The sequence below is a fragment of the Bombina bombina genome, chromosome 3 (genome assembly GCF_027579735.1).
Source record: "Bombina bombina isolate aBomBom1 chromosome 3, aBomBom1.pri, whole genome shotgun sequence".
NCBI lineage: Eukaryota > Metazoa > Chordata > Amphibia > Anura > Bombinatoridae > Bombina > Bombina bombina.
The window spans coordinates 1,066,043,284-1,066,057,842 of NC_069501.1; the positions used below are offsets into that span (position 1 = coordinate 1,066,043,284).

General features: G+C 33.7%; 1 protein-coding gene across 1 annotated transcript in view; it reads left to right on the forward strand.

The window, feature by feature from the left end:
* The window catches only part of LOC128652619 (keratin, type II cytoskeletal cochleal-like), a 64,218-nt gene that overhangs the window by 15,124 nt on the left and 34,535 nt on the right, over positions 1–14,559 (forward strand). Inside the window, exons 5-6 of the mRNA XM_053705551.1 lie at positions 159–254; positions 891–1,055. Coding sequence (XP_053561526.1) covers positions 159–254; positions 891–1,055 — 261 coding nt within the window. The remainder of the gene's footprint in view (positions 1–158; positions 255–890; positions 1,056–14,559) is intronic.

The window sequence follows — 14,559 nt, forward strand, 5'->3', positions numbered from 1 at the left end:
TAATAATGAAATAGATGAAATTGTATGAGAACATAATATGCACATCAAACACTGAACATATATTTAAATAAAATTGTTAAATACAAAATTAGACAAATTAAGAAAATCACTATAACTTGATTATAATATTACCCTAACGATAATGTTATTTTCTGCAGGAATTTGATAAAACTTTTATGAACACATCTGAACAAGTTGCAAAGCTGGACTCATTAACTGATAAAATCAGCTTCCTGAAAATAACATTTGATACGGTAAATCCATCTCTGCTTTTTGTTGTTTTGTTTTTGCTAAAACTATAGATTTTACTTAGTATTACTTGGTATTTACCTTATGTATAGCCCTATTGTCTACTGCAGATTTCTATCATTCTAATCCTACAACATTCTTACACAGTGATTGCTTACATCAGTGCAGGATCAAATTTATATGTGGCCCTAATTTTCCAATTTTCCAAGGGGTATGTCCCTGGTAGTAAAACTCTGTATATTTTACTCAACGGGACAGTTTTAAATACTTTTAAAATATTTTTAAGAAGATCTTTGTCAATTCAGTGAATAAATGTTGATTTATAAAAATAACTACATAAGAGGAGAGATTTATACATTTTTCATAAAAGTCTTGCAAGGGCAGAACCTCTGTTATTGTCTACCACTAGTTAAAATATTTATGTAAGTTGCTCACTATCTTCTGTACTTTGCAAGTAACATACATTTTTTCCATGACCTCTTACTTAGCAACTATGATTTTAACTGCTGCAAACTGAAAAGCTACATACATTTTTTTTTAATTTTCAAAGTGTTATTTTAACTGTTAGAATAATTATAATTTTGTTTCAAACATCACCATTTATTATGCATGTTGGTAATTTTATTACTCTAACTACTTAGGAAATTGCCCAGCTCCAGGCTAAGATCTCAGCTATCTCAGTCATTGTTTCCATGGATAACAACATAGACCTGAAAATGGACGGTATTATTGCTGAGGTTAAAGCACAGTATGAGGAAATCGCTAACAGGAGCAGAGCTGAGGATGAGGCCTTGTATCAGTCAAGGGTGAGAATTTAACTTTAGAGGAAGTTTAGATGTTTTAGCTTTTAAGGCCTAGATTTAGAGTTCGGCGGTAGCCGTCAAAACCAGCGTTAGAGGCTCCTAACGCGGGTTTTTTACGCACTCCGGTATTTAGAGTTTATTTACCGCGACTCAAAATACACCTAACGCTCAACTTTCTACCGCCACCTCAGACCCAGTAGTAAACATATACCGCACAAAAAAACATCCACGAATCACAAAACAAATATTACACAAAGTACACTTACACTCATACAAACACAACACTATCTTTATTTTTCGGAATTTTTATTTTTTCTTAAAAATACAAAGGATTAAAGTTGCGAGATCTCGGGTGTTTGAAAAAAATCCACACAAATCCATTTTCCCATTGACTTACATGGACATACGGGAAAAGACCCTCATATACCTACATCTAACGAATAACATTATCACAAACATACACTCATCGATGCATACAAACAATATACACCACATTACATACACAAAATATTTATTTATTACAAAAAGAACACGATTTAGTTACTTTTTCACACAAGCTCATGACGTCACTCACTTTACGAGGATAACCAGTCTTAGAAAAAAAAATATAGAAATCTTTGGAGCCTCCATTGACTTCTATTGGGAAGACGTGCTCGTGCACGCGAAACCCTCATTTCCCTAACGCACGCAAATAGCGTAGACTGAAAAACTCCAAATACCAGCGCTAGAAAATACATGCTTTTATGCGTTAGACACAGCTATGATAAATAGATCAAGAAATGACTATTTCCCTATGGTGGATTTATGTTTTTTAATATTAAATATTCACCACACCATAAATATTTTTAACACTTTTAGATTACATCAACTACAAATCCCCATCACTAGTAACACATTATTATTTCAATAAAATTACATTTACAATTAAAATAAAATTCAATACACATTTCTGGATTCACAAACACTACACAATGGGAAACATCTCTCATTTACCTTTATTATTGCATTTCTGTTATTCAACTCATATGCTTGCAGCAACTGCATATCTACATAGGCTTAACACATGATCACTCATGGATGCACATACATTACTTTTAACATTCAATCATACATGTGCATTCAAATGATGGGGGAAAAACACATTACATTCTCTCGAGGAATCACAAAACACAACATATGGATTTTACTGTACTTTTAACATCATGATTCCATCACCAGAAACCATTAGGAATTACGTACAACAAGAACATCATTACACCAGATTACAGATGTCACTTTATGGGAAGGAACAACAATGCCAGACCGCTATATAGAAGTCAGCATATGTGGGACACAATCACAATATATACGTACATGTACATAACACGCATCACCCATCACGCAACCACAAAGCACACATTTAGATTTTATTCAGCACACAATAACAATGTAGCACAATACAACAACACAATGAGGATTTCAGAACTACATAGGCAGGTTAATAATATCATGACGTCATTAGAAGATTCAACCATACACATCACAGATTCACCACTGTACCGCCCCTTTAGGAACTTTAACACTCAATACTACAATACAACATATACGTAAAACACACTTTTGAACAGCATTATTATGGAGATTTCAATGGGACAATTCAGAAATATTGTCAGATCGCACATCAATTATATATATAATACTACAGATGACAGCCGGAAGTTATTCAGTATTCGTGCAATTTTTATGGGACGCATACAATATCGTCAGATCGAAAATCACTTATATATATAATACTACAGATGACAGCCGGAAGTTATTCAGTATTAGTGCGATTTGAAAGGGACGCGTACAATATTCACATCTCGGCAATCACTTATATATACAATACTACAGATGACAGCCGGAAGTTATTCAGTATTAGTGCGATTTGAAAGGGACGCATACAATATTGACAGCTCGGCAATCACTTATATATACAATACTACAGATGGCAGACGGGAATTTCGGAATTATTATTGCGATTTGAAAGGGACGCGTACAATATTTTACAGCTCGGCAATCACTTATATATACAATACTACAGATGGCAGACGGGAAGTTCGGAATTATTATTGCGATTTTAAAGGGACGCATACAATATTGACAGCTCGGCAATCACTTATATATATAATACTACAGATGACAGACGGGAAGTTCGGAATTATTATTGCGATTTTAAAGGGACGCGTACAATATTCACATCTCGGCAATCACTTATATATACAATACTACAGATGACAGCCGGAAGTTATTCAGTATTAGTGCGATTTGAAAGGGACGCGTACAATATTCACATCTCGGCAATCACTTATATATACAATACTACAGATGACAGCCGGAAGTTATTCAGTATTAGTGCGATTTTAAAGGGACGCGTACAATATTCACATCTCGGCAATCACTTATATATACAATACTACAGATGACAGCCGGAAGTTATTCAGTATTAGTGCGATTTGAAAGGGACGCGTACAATATTCACATCTCTGCAATCACTTATATATACAATACTACAGATGACAGCCGGAAGTTATTCAGTATTAGTGCGATTTGAAAGGGACGCGTACAATATTCACATCTCGGCAATCACTTATATATACAATACTACAGATGACAGCCGGAAGTTATTCAGTATTAGTGCGATTTGAAAGGGACGCGTACAATATTCACATCTCTGCAATCACTTATATATACAATACTACAGATGACAGCCGGAAGTTATTCAGTATTAGTGCGATTTGAAAGGGACGCGTACAATATTCACATCTCGGCAATCACTTATATATACAATACTACAGATGGCAGACGGGAAGTTCGGAATTATTATTGCGATTTGAAAGGGACGCGTACAATACTTTACAGCTCGGCAATCACTTATATATACAATACTACAGATGGCAGACGGGAAGTTCGGAATTATTATTGCGATTTGAAAGGGACGCGTACAATACTTTACAGCTCGGCAATCACTTATATATACAATACTACAGATGGCAGACGGGAAGTTCGGAATTATTATTGCGATTTGAAAGGGACGCGTACAATATTTTACAGCTCGGCAATCACTTATATATACAATACTACAGATGGCAGACGGGAAGTTCGGAATTATTATTGCGATTTTAAAGGGACGCGTACAATATTGACAGCTCGGCAATCACTTATATATACAATCCTACAGATGGCAGATGTTCCTTTATCATTTACAAACAATATTGCAGCAACATTGATCGATCACATTCGATGCACATTATACACAACTATGCACTTTCATTCATGTTAGCCTGGACGTGTGCTTGTTACTATAAGATCGCGTTTAAGAAATATTGATTACACATATGATCAAACATTACAAACATGCACTGTATGTGTGATATTTGACACTTTCACATTGAGAATCATTGTTTGAAACTAACATTTCAGCAAACAACAAATAAACGCCCACTGTGAAAGCATTCGCGCCGCTCACATAAAAAACAGGTGAATACAATCAGCAATCATTACAAACTCACTACCATTGGACTAATTGTACTATAAATCCCCCAAACAACATGGCCAATGCATCACTTGTGATCCACATCAGATCAAGTGCTTACCTTGTTACGCTGTTTTGAAAGATGGATGACGATGACATGGTAGACGCTGCTGGTGGTGCTATTGGCGAACTAGCTGTTGGTCGAATCAGGCAGCCTCGGCGGCTCAGACCGAGACGAAGGGGTCGTCTGGTTCGAGGTCCTCGTGTCTACAGGGTGAGACCCACCTTGGAAAACATGAGTGACTTTGAGGTTTTTGATAAGTATCGGCTCGATCGCGAACAGCTCATTGGCCTTTACGAGCTTCTTAAACCTCATTTGGAGCCACGTATACAAATAAGGACTGCTGTTCCCCCCATGAGTAAGATGCTAAGCTGTCTATACGTCCTGGCCTCCGGGAGTTTTCAATCCGGAGAACTGTACATGCATGGCCTGGCTCAAGGTACATTCTCTGGGGTGTTTGATAACTTTCTGAACGCCATGGTACGTATCAGTAAGCAATACATAGGATTCCCACAGAATGATGGTGATTGGAGGCGCCTGAAGCGGGAATTCTTTGATATTGCTCAATTGCCCAATGTCTTGGGAGCCATTGATTGTACCCACATTGCGCTGCGTGCTCCAATTGATGACTTGCCCTTCAGAAATCGCAAACATTTTCATAGCCTCAACGTGCAGTATGTTTGTGACGCACGGATGAGGATTATGCATGTGTATGCGAATTTTGGAGGTGCTTGTCATGATGCCCGCATCCTCTCTCTGTCGTCCCTGTGGAGACAGTTTGAGGAAAGACAAATGCCCCCTGGTTATCTCGTTGGTGAGTATTTGTGCACAACATGGTTAATTATTTTGACAATTGCCCCTGTATTTTTTAACTGTTAGCGTCATGTTCAGCTATAGGATTAAATTTAACCATTTGTTATTTACCGACGCTAATGTCTATTTTTATTGAAATGCAGATATGTAGCATGTCTTACCTTAAGTGTTCATATAGAGAATGCAATGTAAACATGTAGTTAGCATTTTACACAAGGTTTGGTTTAGGAGAAATACGCATATGTAGCATGTCTTAGATGAAATGGCAAGATATTATCTCATGCAATTTAACCCTGTCATTGTCTTTTTCTGCTAATGTCTATTTTTATTGAAATGCAGATATGTAGCATGTCTTACCTTAAGTGTTCATATAGAGAATGCAATGTAAACATGTAGTTAGCATTTTACACAAGGTTTGGTTTAGGAGAAATACGCATATGTAGCATGTCTTAGATGAAATGGCAAGATATTATCTCATGCAATTTAACCCTGTCATTGTATTTTTCTGCTAATGTCTATTTTTATTGAAAAGCAGATATGTAGCATGTCTTACCTTAAGTGTTCATATAGAGAATGCAATGTAAACATGTAGTTAGCATTTTACACAAGGTTTGGTTTAGGAGAAATACGCATATGTAGCATGTCTTAGATGAAATGGCAAGATATTATCTCATGCAATTTAACCCTGTCATTGTATTTTTCTGCTAATGTCTATTTTTATTGAAAAGCAGATATGTAGCATGTCTTACCTTAAGTGTTCATATAGAGAATGCAATGTAAACATGTAGTTAGCATTTTACACAAGGTTTGGTTTAGGAGAAATACGCATATGTAGCATGTCTTAGATGAAATGGCAAGATATTATCTCATGCAATTTAACCCTGTCATTGTATTTTTCTGCTAATGTCTATTTTTATTGAAAAGCAGATATGTAGCATGTCTTACCTTAAGTGTTCATATAGAGAATGCAATGTAAACATGTAGTTAGCATTTTACACAAGGTTTGGTTTAGGAGAAATACGCATATGTAGCATGTCTTAGATGAAATGGCTAGATACAGATTTATATATAATTTTTTTTTAATTTTTTTATGTTTCTGACAACTTTTAATATGGATTATGGTTTTTAAAAAATATATTTATACAACAATATACTAGTTTAAGTATTCTGTTTGAATTATGTTCTGTTCTAAATTTATAGGTGATTCTGGGTACATGAGCCGGCCTTGGCTCATTACCCCCTTGCGTAGCCCAACTGATGTGTCTGAGGAGCGCTACAATAGGGCTCATAAGAGAACCAGGGCGGTGGTTGAAAGGATGTTCGGGCTCCTGAAGATGAGATTCAGGTGCCTGGACCGTTCTGGAGGAGCACTCCAGTACAACCCAAAGAAGGTGGCTAAGATCGTTGTAGCCTGTAGCGTCCTGCATAATATTGCACAGCGGGCTGGGATGCTGCAGGCCGTCCCGGTGGACAGAGACCTCCTCAGAGATGAGGAGGATGATCCTGTTCTAGAGGGGGAATTCCAGGACGAGGGACTTGATGTCAGAGCAGACGTCATCAACCGCCACTTTAGACGGTAAATAATAGAAGTTACACTGGAGTATTTTCAATAGATGTGAACTCTAGGGAAATGACAAGTAGAGAATTGTGCAAACATGTTAGTATTGATAAAATGTTATAATAATATTTATTTCTCATAATATAGGTGATGCTCTGGGCATTGGGTCCTATAGCGAGTCTTTGCCACCTGGTTTTTATAGAGGACATCAGATGGTAAGTAGAAATGTATGGACTGTTGCTGGCATGATTTGTACACAAATACATAATATGGCATAAATGTTTAAAAATATAACTTTGTTTACACATTACTTATGTACATAATCAGAAAGGGATACTCTAGAATGACTATGGTTCAATGTCACACAGAGGTTTGTTCTGCTCAATATGACTCATCTTCACACTTGATAGAAAATAACACAGGTTCATACACAGGCTTAGTAAGCTAGTGATAGATATTTATTATGAAATGGGGGGTGGGAGAGGGGTACAGAACTGATTCACACACTTGTATGAAATCTTTATATATAATTTCTTACATTAGGGAGATGACTTAATATAAAGACTGAAAGGGAACAATTTGAAGCCTGACAGTGAAGATTTCCAAGACTGACAGTGGGGAAAAAGCCAAGATTGAAATTGAAGTATACCAATGGGATCATGTCTGGCATATTTAAATTCTGCTGACCTTGAAAACCATACAAAGACATGTTCACATGGTAAGTGCAAACTATTTGATAGAATAAGGCTGTGGAGACATCCTATTGGAGACACTTAGATGATTTTCTATTTTGTAGATGGTATTTCCCAGTCCTCTATTTAATGAACTGATGAATAAGACACCTATTGAAGATCAACTGTTTACCCCTGAATTGACATTCAAAGACCATGCATTGTCCAGGTTGGTGTACCAATGCATGCTAGTGAAGACTGTAGAATATTAGTAGCTTACATACATTAGTCATATTTAGTTCTTAATTAGATATTTAGGGATCACAATCAGACACTTAGATGATTTTACTTTTTTAGATGGTATTTCCCAGTCCTCTATTTAATGAACTGATGAATAAGACACCTATTGAAGATCAACTGTTTACCCCTGAATTGACATTCAAAGACCATGCATTGTCCAGGTTGGTGTACCAATGCATGCTAGTGAAGACTGTAGAATATTAGTAGCTTACATACATTAGTCATATTTAGTTCTTAATTAGATATTTAGGGATCACAATCAGACACTTAGATGATTTTACTTTTTTAGATGGTATTTCCCAGTCCTCTATTTAATGAACTGATGAATAAGACACCTATTGAAGATCAACTGTTTACCCCTGAATTGACATTCAAAGACCATGCATTGTCCAGGTTGGTGTACCAATGCATGCTAGTGAAGACTGTAGAATATTAGTAGCTTACATACATTAGTCATATTTAGTTCTTAATTAGATATTTAGGGATCACAATCAGAAAAAGGAATACATATTATAGTTGATATAGAGGTATTTGAATGGACATGAAATATTACATTTATGTTCAGCATACATATATTGTTTACATGTGATATACATTATTATGTATAAATTTAATTTTTGAAATTTAAATATTATTTTTAATCAACAATATAATGGTGTATGTATTTCATTAATTTAAAATGAATGTAATGATTATCTTTAAAAAATGTTGATCAAAGTTAGAGCATAGACACCATATGATTTTAAATGTATTTTATGAATATTTTACAACGTGTGTATTAACTTTGTTCCATTTTTATTATTTGTCATTTCAGATTGGCATCTGATGACTTCATGGAATATTTATTTATTTTCTATTAAATATATATTTTTTTTTTAGCAGATTCTAATATATATCAATATAATCTGTAAATAAATAAAACTTGGACTCCCATGACTGGTAGTTGGCTATTTGACAAGCACATGCATAAGAGAAAATAATGCATTAATAGTAGAAAATAAAATTCTTCAGAGAATATTAAAAGATATATTTTAACATTAATTGGGGAGTCATATTCTTCAATGCTTTTATATTGAAAAAGTATATATTAAAAATATTTAGGATATGTATTAATATTATGATTGTTTTAACATTTAATAAGGTGAAGTGGTTCAATTACATGAAAGTGACAGTGTTGTTGAATGTAAAAAGAATTGTATAAGATCATGTATCTTCCTTAGGTATCTCAAAACATTATTAGAAAATATTTTACAATTATTACATTTATAAATGGTAGGTCATTTAACTTTATAATTTTTAATAATTAGTTATTGGATGCCAGGTTAATCTATGTAATTTTCTAGTGGAGTCATTTAACTATACTTAGTAATATTATGTATTTATTACAATCTTACCTCTTGGGTTAGACATCAAATATCTATATAGAATGTAATTTCCCCTTTAGTTTATTTTGTCAATGTTAAATAAAAATACAATATGTTTGGGTCCTTAAAGGGGTCATTCAAAATGTATATTTTGTATACATTGTTACAAATATCATACAAGAATTTAAACATATTTAGAATGTACTATAGAATTACATTCAGTCTTTAAATATACTTGTTAAAATAAAAATAAATGCACATATCTTAGTGAATGATATAAGGCATCTATATGCAAACAACAATCAGCATCAAAATAGCCTATGTAGAGATGTATTTAATCCACGAATATATATAATTACAATATAATGATTGAATAACAAAACATATTAAGTTGGTCAAATATAAGATTATGATACAAAATGCATACATAACATATAGCTTAATGTCCCTCTACGCTGAAGGCTAAAAAATACCTCATTTAATAAATATATTTCAGTCAGTGTGTAAAACAATCTAGAAGTTAATCTAAATTTGCTTTACTCATATGTTAGACTCATTTAGCAAAAGGAAGGTGCCTAGGTTTATGATATATTAAGCATTATTGTGAAATGTTTATTTAAAGGGACATGAACTCAAAATATACTTAAAGGTAGCCATTTAAAAAAACCATGATTTATACATTCTGAATGAGTATTCTATTTTAATAAACTTTAAAACTTGTCTCATATTATGAATGCTCATTGTGATGTTGCTATCATTACTTTAGAAATAAGCCAGTAAATAGCTAATTTATTTGCTTCAGTACTCTGGACAAAACTTGATTGTTTGGAATAATTGATGCAACAATCGTCAAGGACAACCCAGGTTTTTATTAAACAATTGTCCGTAATATAAAATATCATTATTGATTTTCAAAGAAACATAACAAGATAACTTAACATTTGATAATCGTATTAAATAATAAAGTTGATTAACATTTCATGCTCAATCACCAATGGTAAATTTGTTTGGACAGTGTCCCTTTAAGAGCTTGAAATAGTGTATTTACTTCTCTTCCTATCTTGACATACTTTGCTTGAAAAGCATATCGAGATAGGCTCAGTAGATGAAGATTGGTGGATGCACAGAGATGCCTTATGTGATTGGCTCAACCATGTGCATTTAAATTTCTTATGTTGAGGATATATAAATACTAAGAGAAAATGATTTACATTTTAAAGTCTAAACAATCTTCTATCTCTACAGATCATTTGATACAATTGTTTGTAATGTCTCTTTAAAACTAAAGACGCCATTGCACAATAACATATATGAGCACTTCAGAGAAATACAAGCTCGAGGTTTATTTGCGAATAACAAAGCTGTAGTTTAACATTTATAAACAGATTATCAAAGTTACTGACATTCTTCCCGGAATTTTAACATTAATAAATATTGCGTGGGAAACGCATCTTCAAACACCAGATTAGCATATTTAAACATTAGTGTAATGTCACGCAATAGCACACAATCAATGTGCATTATAAATACATTTAATAGAGCAATGTCAATACTTCACAATCAATTTATTTAAAGAACAATAAAGACATACAATATTAAATGTGTATTTGTATTAAAGAAACAGACCGTTATTAAACCGAGAAATGTCTACAACATTAATAATGTGACAGGATGAGATTTTAAAGAGTATTTAATCATTAATATTTCACGGATCACGGATATTAAATCTGCGTCACACATATCCGCATGACAGGCCCATGAGTTACAAATAAGTCTACATGAAAAATGAAGTTACAGCACCACCAAGCGGTATGTGTAAGGAAGTTACTAAGATATGAAACATTAAGGAACGGCCAATCAGAGTTCATCACACAAACACAACTTGAGTCAGGATGGTCTCACAGACATTATAACAATATTTCAAAATTTTATCCAATCAGATGTACAGATAAATTGTCCCATGGTGCATCTCATGTTTACTTCACCATATAAAAGTCCATTACACGTTGCCATCTTTGTCAGTTCTCTAATGCCTGCAGGCAGTTTATATTATTATAATATATTTATTGTACAACCCAGCAGGCATGTCAGTTCCCAGGTTCACCAAGGAGGAGAGCGCTGCACTGGTCCACGCCGTCAAGGACTTTTATCCCCAGCTGTTTGGGAACAAGAGGAGCTCGACAGATGCGCCTGTTAAGAAGGCCCTCTGGGAGTCTATCACCAATGCGGTTAGATTGGTGTGTGACGTCCAGAGGTCCCAGGATCAGATCATGAGGAGATTCGGAGATATGAGGTTGCGTTTATCGAAAAAAGTCAACCTCATAAGGGACTGGGTACAAGCCCGTAAAAGAGGGGGCCAAAGAAAGGCCCCGCGGAAACTGTACCTACTCCCTTATGAGGTGACTTTATGCGAGCTCCTCAATCTCCGGGTCCCCAAAAGATTTAGATCCTCGCCATCCTCGGCCTCCTCTTCTTCCCTCCCAGCTGCGGGATCTGAAAGTCCTGACGCGGGGGACAGGGCAGATGCTTCTCCGTCCGGTGGCCTGGGAGGACCCGATAGAGAATCTGAACCAGGTAATTATCCAACTTCATATAATATTTATAATGTTAAAAATCCAAAATGTGTATTTAGTCAGATACTAAACCTATACAGATCTCACAACATACACTACATATGATGTTTAGATATCTGATTTTACATTAGTGATACATGAAATTGGAATGATGTTTATTGCGCTCTACAGAATATGCGTCACAGAGCGGAAATCTAATTTCGCATCCACGTTAACATGGGTTTGCGGAAAGTGGCATTGCTTTATACATGTTGGTCAAATGACGGATGCGTAATTCCGCTTGGAATCATTGCGCAATGATCGCGAAAATGGCATTTCTCATCCACGTTAACATGGGTTTGCGGAAAGTGGCATTGCTTTATACATGTTGTTAAAAATTAAATGGAAAATCTTAGATTAGTGAAGAATACAGTATTCTTATTTTAAATATTATATCTAATAAAAAACGAATAATACTAATAAATTATAACATATGGCCATCAATTGATGATTATGTAATAACAAGCATATATTATTAAAGATACAGTAAACAACACAACTGATTGAAAATAAGAGTCCAGGATATATTTATCATTCATTTAATTGCGGAAACTATTAACTCATGGGACTACCAAAGGATTAATATTTTTCTATTGATTTGTTATTAATGTAAATATTTTAAACATGGCATGATTAGTATTAATGATATGCAATCCTCATTTAATATATTACAGATATGGATGTGGCTGCTGGATCCTCAAGCCAGGGCTTGTCACAGTATGGTATGTCTCATTTTAATTGACATTTGTCTTAGAAACATGGAATGAACATTACATACTAAATACACATTGTTCTATATTTATATGTAATGTCTATTTAATAGATGAAAATTATATAATTATTCGGATATACTTAAATAACATATTTGATTTTAATTGCATGCTCAATACCATTCATTACATCAACATATGGAGTAGATAATTCATTAACAAACAACAACATTGTGGAATCTATTTAATTTTAGATTAAAGGGATACTGAACTACAATTATTAATATTGTCTTTCACATACAGTATGCAATATTAATAAACATAAAATATAATACTATCATCATATGTGACATATTCTATTGCTAAATGTATTTTAAAATAAATAAAGTACGTTTATGTGCATCTAAATATTTGTTGACCAACCTGGGTTTATATTGATGATTGGTGGATACCTTCAACAAACAATATTTATTGAATCCAATATTCCTTATCTGCCTTTAAGATTAATATCGAACAACATTCGAATTATAATAGGAGTCAATGTTAAATCATTTTTTACAGTTTGAACATAGAAATCAATTATTTAAATTAATCATGTCAGTGTCCCTTTAAGACAAAATAGATTCATTCATCATTACATTATTTTTATTAAAAACTATTGATATATAAATCTAATTATCTGTTGGAGTTACTTTATATATATCTGCATACTCTAACAGCACCATGATTACATATTTGTAATAATAAAGTTTGTTATGTATTGTGATAAATATGTGTTGTGTCCTAAACAAGATTACTGTACATTGAAAAAATGGCTCGATGTGACACATGTTTGTTTAGATTTGTCAACAGATGCTCCTCAATATGTGGTTTGTGTGTATTCTTGTAACTTCTTAAGGACATATGACGGAATTATTCCGTCATAAAACAATTGAGCTAAGTGAAAGCTGTGTCCTTAAAGGGTTAAGAACATTGATCATTGGGTATATTTAGATATGCAATAGCAGCATCTGAGATGAATTTGATGTCTAATGTAGTCTGACATTAAACATATGTTGAATACAGATATGTTTACAGAATCCCCTTGATTCAATCAAGCATTTTCTGGTGTAATGACTGCTCTATTCTTCACATTTTAAAGTTGATTAATGTTAAAATTCTAGACAGATGTGATTTAGTGATATCCAAAATGTGTTTAATAATATATATCTATATCATTCATAGAGAGAGTTGGTGTGGGGAGCCCACAGGAATCCAGCAGTGACATAGAGCCGCCTTTGCGGTCTCCTGGTAAGTCCATTGACTCATTTATATGTAATTGAAGGTGTATTGCTAATCAATATTATGATCATGATTCCGATGAAGCATAACATTATAAAAAATCATAGAATTTATCTTCTGATTATATATTTATTTTTTATATTGAGCGATTAATAATTTCTACTTTATTATTCTACACATTTGTTATTCATAAGATGTCTAACATATGTTTTTTTAATTTTTTTTTTTTTTAACAACAGTCATCAAGTGATACACACATGAGAAATCTTAAATGTTCTATGTACTATGCTTTTATGAATTTAACATTAAGACAAACAATACATTAATATTCTGATTTATTGACAATAACAAATCTATTGTCATTTGTATGCTCCATCAAAATGATGTAAATCATAACTTTGTGTGTGTATATCTTTAATGCAACATTGATGTGCGTATTTGAGCAACAGTAACATATGTTATAATATCTGATCTTAAGGTGTACACAACATGTTATGTTTTACAGAGATTGATGTCACATGTGGGATGGAGGAGGAAGAGGCTGCCTTGGAGTCTGATGGTATGTGAAATATATCTATCATGTTTCCAACATGTTTCTTTTTTTGAAATCATTTTATTGAAGACATTCAAAGTCTACAGCTTTT